Raw genomic sequence first — 8,151 nt, forward strand, 5'->3', positions numbered from 1 at the left:
TGGAGGGTGGGGATCATGGGGGAAACTTTCGAAGTTAGTCTATTTCCATTAGGTTTCCTGAAGTGATTTCCATTCTGAATGACAACTGAAATGTTGATTGTATGAAAAACATCGTCCTTTGTCCTTTTTTTTTCCCCTTTCTTAGAAGTAGTATTAGTACGAAAGCATTCGAGCGTCCCGCTGGACCCCTCCCTGGTGCATTTGTTTTGCTTATGAACCGTGGAATGTCTCTTGCTTCCTCGATTTCCTAGAAATGTTTTCCTTCTACTCTTGAATGTAAGCTTACGTGAAGTATGAAAGATGATAATAGTGCATTGTTTAGAGATTATCAGTCAAAATTGCGAAATACGTTTATTCCTATTTATTCTTTTATCGTTGAAATGCTTTTATGGATGTACGGTATTCGTACGAGGTTTACGATGAATTATATAAATCGCGAAATTAAATACCCAAGAATGAACAGCGAAAAAATGTTTTGACCTTTCCAGTTGACTCGGGCCTGTTTTTTTTTTTTTTTTTTGCAGTAGATGCATGGTCTAAGTCGGTAATACGTTGTTACTTGACGTTTGTATAAAATTATGGGACGCCAAATGTGAAAATATTATTTAGGAATCAATATTCTATATATTGTGTACCACATTCAAAGACTTTGTGCGATTTGTTATTGCAAAATACCTATCATTGAGATTTATAAATCGCAACTTCAAATTTGTTATATATAAATCATCGCGAATCAGTTTGATTTAGAAATCACAAATGCGCAATCTTAATGCGACAAATGAAGAAAACGTATGATATGACTGTGGGCTCTTACTCACCACATTACGCGGTAAAAATTCTTGCTGTAATGACTACGACAAAATTCCTGTTTTAAGCCCCCCCCCCCCCCCCCCCTCATGTTGAGCATAAACATGCCACGGTAGTATCTTTTTATTGTTAAAGAACGACAGTACATCAACATGACCTTTAATCAGAACTAATGTCGATTATTTTAAAGTAATCGGGACTTAAAATGTTACTTTTTGTTATGCGTTAGTCTTGGTCAGTATGACGCATTCTATTGTCAATAAGAGGACAGAAGCTTGTAGAACTGACGTCAATTTGTTCTCTTTTTAGTTTCTTTGTTCGGATAATTGTTTGTTTTTGACAAAAAGCCAAAACAAACAAGTGCAGACTCAGAACGCGAGATGCTAAAAAAAGCCGCTTTGTCAGCGAAACTCGAAAATCACGACCCCATCAAGTTAAGACAAGGTACAATAACTCAGAAATCGTGAATACTGCAAAACTGTGCAGCATGTTCTTTTTAGTTTGCCTACAAACGCAGTCATATTTCCATCCGTTGTTTCACGCTGCTAAAGCCTTAAACTGAAGTAATAGACACCCCCCCCCCCCCCCCGATCTACTAGAATTGGTGCTATATTTCGAAATGTCAGGAACAATCCACTTGAATGACATTTTGAATGATTCTCTGTAAATAGAGTACGAGATATGCTTGTCGGTAGAAACAAGCTTCTTTTGCTTCTTAGAAGAAGAAATTTCCCTGAAAATATATTCCTTGGAATTATCTGCTATTTTCGCCTTGGAAAGATACAACATCAACAGCTTAACTGGACAGAGATCACCTCCTGTTTCTGCAATCACTAATGTCTTACCCTCCCTCAGCTGGTCAGTCTTACTTTGGACTATATTGATTTCCATGTGATCACTCTTGTATATTATGTCACCACAGGGAGCCCAGGCTCACGCTTTGACAACTCGGTCAAAATAGACTAATTAAAAATGTGTCCACTCTATCGGAGCCAAGGTGTTGGAGAAAGCCAAAAGTGTGCAAACCTTGGTTATTTTTCCCGTATTCTTAAATTACGGGAAGAGGCAGCCGAATAAAAAATTTATTGTAGCGAAAGTATGGTCTTCGAACTATAACTATGCGAAGTTTTGAAGTAAGCGGATGAAATAAAAAGCAATTTTTTGCTTGTTTTTGTCGAACATGCAGTGGTGTTTATCGAGCGTCGGAAGTGTTGACCCTTGCATACATTTAGTTAAGAGTAAACTAAAATTAAAAATATCGGTTAAATAGAGTTTAAATACTTTAAAACAGTCAAGAAACAACACATAGACAACATATGATTTTAAAAGGTGAACTTACCTGGCTGTTTATTATATTTTCTTTCGCTATAAATTTTTGCTATAAAGTTTCATACAAATCCTTATAATTTTAACGCCGCCATTTTGACCGAGTTGTCAAAGCGTGAGCCTGGGCCGCCTGTGATGGGGGGAAACCGGAAAAAGAAAGGACGTACATAGCAAGACTTCTTAACTGGAGTAAATCGTCAAAATTTGTCTGACTTGCAAAATCTTTTAAGTGAATTGGCTCTAAAGGCTCCTTTCTGATTAACTTTTATCTCTTCATGATGAAGAGAACACGTATTTTTTTGACTTATTTTTTTGCTAAATATGCTGATAAAAATTATCTTACATTTTCAATATACTTGTTATCTTTTAATTACAGAGAGCTACATGTAAAAAAGTCAAGTCATTGATAACGTCAAGCTTTTTTTTTTTACAATCCTGTGCAAAATAGACGGATCTGGCTAACATGTTTGCATCCTTGCTGCCACCCAATTCAGACCGTGACGATTCGTTACCGGGGGGGGGGGCGCGCCGGGGGGCGGGGGGGGGGGGGGGGGGGGGGGGGGGGGGCGGGGGCGGGGGGCGGGGGGGGGCCCCCCCCCCCGGAAGGGTTAAGAGGTTACAATTGTACAATTTGTCCCACTCAAGTGAGTATGTATGAAGAGAAAAATAAATTCTCAAATAAATTATAACATGTTCTAAATTAGGTGGAAAATTTAGTTGAATCCGTCTGAGCGTAGATAGGTAAGTAAGGGAAACGTCTACTGAATGGCAAGGGCTGTTATTTTTACAAAAGGAAAACAAAATCAAAACACTATGTTGCATATTGCTTGCCACTGTCCGGGTTTGGTGAATGCATTTTCCACGCTTACTATAAAAAAGTGTCTAGTTTTCTCATAGTGATCAACACAATAACGACCATGTTAGAATAACAGTTTGTCCGTCAAAATGATGAACACAGCAATAACTCCACACAGGGCACCACTACCGTGAGCGATATTAGCAGCGCCATTCCAATTTGAAGGCTTTTCTGAAACTGTCAGTGGGCGTTTTGGAGGATTGTCTGAGACTGCCAACGTCTGGGTGCTGTCACAAAATTTGTCAGTACATGAAGCCAAAGACTTGATCCAAACATTGTAGCCATCTACCTGCAAGTAAAGAGTTCCTTTTTCTACGGCTGAGGCGAAATCTTGGATGGTCCGGTTGAGGTTAACCGACGGGGTTGACGTAGTATTGATCCCAAGGGCCTTTTTGTCTGCCAAGACCAAGACGATGTCCAAGTACTCAATGCCATCCAAACGTTCAGGGTAGGCAAACCAGTCCATAACATCCGTGTTCCACTTTAAGGCACTTGCAATCTCTGAACCGACTCCATCTGCGAACCGACTTTGGACATCAGCCTCTGGCAGGGAATCAGTGGAACGCCTGTTTCGTTGGAAGAAATTTTTTATTTTAAGTTTTATGAATCTAGTCACCTCATTGTATGTTTGCTTAGCATATCTGACAGTACAATTGGTCCCTGTTACCAACAGTCCTTGCAAAGTCTTCCCTGCTGTATCTAGCTTGACAAAATCCCCTTTGATGGTCCAGAAGATCTTTAAGAATTGAGAATAATCAAGATCGCATATCGACGGCACGTCTTTATCTGGGTCCAAGTAGCACGGCTCGTGAGAGTCAAATGCCTTCGTTCGTAATGCTTCGCACGATGGGTATTCCCATCTGCGTAGCAAAGGTGTTAGAGTGACTTGTAGACACTTACGGACGCCATCTACCCATTTCTGTCCATCTTCGCTGAATAAGGAATATCGCTCGCCATACAACTTGCAAAACTTCTCAGCGTATTTTATTGCGTAAGCATTGCTGGTTGCTTCACAAGGATACTTCAGTTCCAAACAGTCACGATACCAGTTGCAGAAATTTCCAGGTGGGCTGTAACATTCCTGGGGCAGAGGAAGCTGGGTGGTGTAGACCCCGTCTGGATGGCAGGAACAATCTTCTAAAACTGAGCCACTTTCTTTGTCATGTACCTCAATCATGCATTGGTACCAGCAATAGGTTGCAGAGCGGTCAAAGCAGATGTGTTTGTGGCCGCTTTTCTGTTGGATGTAGTCATTTGTCAGGCAGGTTGCCCACTGATATTGATCATAGTTTTGCAATGAAACGCATTCGCTGAGTCCTACCGGACCCACATCCCTGTCACACTGTGCGGCCAATCCACTCTGTACCACAAACAGCAACAGGAAAGTCAGCATCCACATCTTACTCCAAGCGGGACCTGTAAGCTGTTTAACACGAAAAAATAACTAAAATAAGAAGGGTAATGCAATCAATCACTTAGTTATTTATGTTTTGTTTTGATACATTTAGCGGCAGGATAGAATTTACCTACTCGAGTAACTGAATTATTGTGATTCAATACGGAAATAAGGAGGAAAAAATGTTTTTTAAGCTGTGTTGTAGTCGGGTACTTAGTTGACCGAATAGGGAGTTAATACACAAATTAAAAGCTATGGAGTAAACATTTTCGATCTGGGCTGATGAAACTGTGCATATTTTTGCGTTAAAAATAAACCAATGTTTAGTTTTTATACTATCTTGGGAGGGGGCATTTATTTTTAAAAGGAAATATTCAGCCCCGAAGGCATATCAAATACATGCTATGCATATGCATGCAAAGTCATGCATGCACAAGAGTCCAGCCTAAAGATCTGGTTCAGTACAAAACATGCATGCAAATGTGTGTCTTCTAGAATGCAAAAGACTATTTACCACATCAGAATTAAAAAGTGGTGTAACCAGGAAGAAGACCGGCTAACGAAACAAGAAGCAACAAGTTCCTCACTCCCTTGTCACAGATCACCAATGACCAAATACAATACAGAAAAATGCAAAAAATGTTTTGTATCAGTATGATAAAAAACGCGCTGATCAACATGGACTTCGATGTTGTTCGTGAAAAACGTTTCAGATGATCATAAATTCGACAATTGGTACTATTAAACTTCATTTAAATTCCTTGTCAATACTGTAGCCTGTCCGGTCTAGGCTCTCAATGTCCCAAGGTCAAACCCATTCCTTTTAGATAGGATACCGCTGTAGATTAATTTACTGCGAATTATCGCAAACGTCTACATAATATAAGTGAGTCATAGATAACTTAGTTACTCCACTGACTCGATTATGAAATGATGTCTTCCGCTAAAGCTAACTTAAAGCTGAAAGGAGCGAGTAGGTCTTTGAAACTGACCATGCAGCAAATTCTAAAACCGAAAGGAATTACTAACAGCAAGTTTAATAAAGTTTAATAAACAGAACTACTTCAAGATGTAAATTCCACTGAAAAATTCAACAGACCAATGCCTTGTTCACAAACATTTGCTGCAAAGGCCGTTAACGTTTCACATATCGTAAAGGAATTGGTGACAAAACTTATCTAGATATTGCGTTCATTAAACATACTCTAAAAATACTGTATATACTCACCAAAGATTGTCTACTGGGAGAAACAGACAAATAACAGATCCCAAAGCTTCGACCGCCAGGGGGTAAATGTTCGAAGTAAGCGACCTTACGACTAGTGAATAGTGGATGGTAATTACACGCGTTGAAAATACAGTTGAATCCCGATAACTCGAACCTCCCGCTAACTCGAACATTTTCCGACTCCCCTCCAGGGACCTGTTTCTCGAAGGTCCCGAAAAGTTTTCGCACCCGAAGAGAAATAGCAAAATTTCAAACCTTATAATTACAGAGCTGTTTAATTCCATGATATTTTTCCTATGAACAGAGGTTTCCTTCATACAAAGTTTCAGGCCTATACACTTCCCTGTTTTTTAAACACAGATAATTTAAAATAGCTTTACGGGCCACGAAAAGTTTTTCGGGACTTTCGAGAAACAGGCCCCAGGTCATTTCCTTCCTAATTTTACCCTCGATACCTCGAACTCCCGATATCTGGAACCTTTTCGATTTTCCTTGAAGGTTCGAGTTATCGGGATTCAAATGTATAAATATCAAGTATTTGGATGGTGGGGCTCACGGGGGCAAACTTTTGAAGTGGATTTGTTTCCATCAGGATTCCTGAAGTGACGTTGGGATTGACAACAGAAATGTTGAATATATGAAAAAACATCATATTTTGTGCTTTTTTCCCCTTTCAGTCAATCGGTAGATACTATATATTTGTACGAAAGTATTCAAACGTCCCACAGGACCCCTCCCTGATGCACTTGTTTTGTTTATGAACCGTGGAAATGGTCTTATATACCTTGTCGATTTCCTAAAATTGTTTTGTCTTCTCTTCATGTAAATACATTTTAGCTCCAGTGGAGTACGGAATGATGATAACAATATATTGTTTTGAAATCATCATGCGAAATATGCTTATTGTTAATTATTTATTATTTTATCCTTAAAATGCTTTTACGACTGCATGTTATTCGTACGTTGAAATTTTCGATGTTTTATAGTATACCTATTCAATCGTAAACAATGAACAGCGAAATGTGTGTGTTGACTTTTTCAGTTTTCTCTGACAGGACGCATTCGTATATTCAGGCAGCGCATAAAAGAAAGTGCAAGGTCCAACAGGTTATACTTCGTTACTTGACGTATGCATATGAGACGCCATATGTAAAAATATTATTTAGGCATTAATTGTTTATCTTTTGTGTAAATTTTTATCTTTTGTCAAATGAGTCATATTTTAGTTTTAAAACTATGTATATACATATCTTTGTGATTGCAAGCTTCAACACTTTGCAATTTATTAAACACACATTGTTTTTGCGGTAAAATTTCATGCTGTAATGACTATGGCGGAAAGAGACGACTTCGCGAGACACGGGCTATCAAGTAGAAGGGGACAGGAGGGTGGGAAGTAGGAATCCTAAGGTGGCGTGAACCGGGAGAAATTTGAAAGAGGTCTTGAAAAAATCGTAACATTTCGTTATACAGCAAACTCTCGCCTTGCGGACACCCCCGCTATTGCGGACACTCCCGCTATTACAGACTCTCGCTATACAGAGTTGACTGTATTTGAAAAGGTACGGGAAGCGGGAGATTCAGACATAATCATGTGTTCCCTACAGTTCCTCACAAACACGAAATGTATATATAAAAATATAGTTTGAATTTTAAAAAAAAGTTGGCAGAATTGCAAAAAAATAGGCAAAAAGGTTGCAAAGGAAAATTTCCACATATCCCCTCCAGAAAAAAAAAATGGTCCGTCCTTTATTTCGCAAGGTTATAAATATATCTCATGATGCCTTTCAGTCTGATAAAGCCCCCTCGGGTATATAACCGAAATAAAAACAACTAAAAGCAAATTACTAAAAATGCTGTAACCAGTACTGCGATCCGAAAGGAAAGCTTTTCCTCGCGTTTATGTCCCGTTAATTCAAAAACAAAAACGTCAACGCACGGATTGGTAGCGCGAGCACTGACGAACTTTCACTTAATTACTCTGATGAAAGTGAACAGATGTCACCGAAAATTTAGACAAGAAAAAAAGATCGGCTTAAAAAAACCTTTTTAAAATAAAAGCAAATTATTCATTTGTATTAGTTATTCGTCAGTAACACTAACTTGGAGTAATTTTTGTCAGTATGTGAAACTGATTTATTTACCGGCGGATCCCGGAAATTCAGACAGAGGCCGGGCGGGGGGGGGGGGGGGAGGCGAAAAATTGTGACGAGAGCGCAACCCCAGAAAGCTGAAGTTTTGGCGCGGATTGCGGAGTGAGTCACTCTTAATGACAGGAATATCTGATCGTGGGTGCTAACACGAGGTTCTCATCATTTTAGTCGGCTTTCGTCGGTATGTGGCGAAATTGTCGCAAAAACAAGCAATAAATTAAATCAAATGTCTGGCATTAAAACTTAAATGATTGGCATTAAAACTAAAATCCACTGTTCTTTGCAGTGCAACTATGCCACACGAAGTTTGCAAATAACGAAGACTCGATCGGATTTGAACGAAAATAGCACAGATCGGCGGATTCTGCACGATAAAAAAGGACGA

At 39.2% G+C, this 8,151-nt stretch overlaps 2 protein-coding genes across 3 annotated transcripts in view; one reads left to right on the top strand and one right to left on the bottom strand.

Moving 5' to 3' along the window:
* Nucleotides 1-8,151, top strand: part of LOC144642710 (uncharacterized) — a 126,845-nt gene that overhangs the window by 70,407 nt on the left and 48,287 nt on the right. The gene's annotated exons all lie outside the window — the stretch shown is intronic.
* LOC144642686 (uncharacterized) lies at nt 2,747-5,987 on the bottom strand. 2 transcript variants are annotated; one of them, XM_078501713.1, is made up of 2 exons: nt 5,614-5,987; nt 2,747-4,412 (listed from the first exon to the last, which is right to left on the bottom strand). In XM_078501713.1, the coding sequence occupies exon 2, from the start codon at nt 4,386-4,388 to the stop codon at nt 3,054-3,056; it is 1,335 nt and encodes a 444-aa protein (XP_078357839.1). In that variant the 5' UTR covers nt 4,389-4,412; nt 5,614-5,987; the 3' UTR covers nt 2,747-3,053. The 2 variants fall into 2 exon arrangements, with proteins under 2 accessions (XP_078357839.1, XP_078357840.1); XM_078501714.1 differs by having other exon boundaries at nt 5,610-5,987.

Source organism: Oculina patagonica, chromosome 2 (assembly GCF_052425735.1).
Source record: "Oculina patagonica isolate OP01 chromosome 2, crgOcupat, whole genome shotgun sequence".
Taxonomy (NCBI): Eukaryota; Metazoa; Cnidaria; class Anthozoa; order Scleractinia; family Oculinidae; genus Oculina; species Oculina patagonica.

Excerpts from the sequence above, each read along its gene's own strand:
- LOC144642686 (XM_078501713.1), bottom strand. The coding sequence starts at position 4,388 with ATGTGGATGCTGACTTTCCTGTTGCTGTTTGTGGTACAGAGTGGATTG.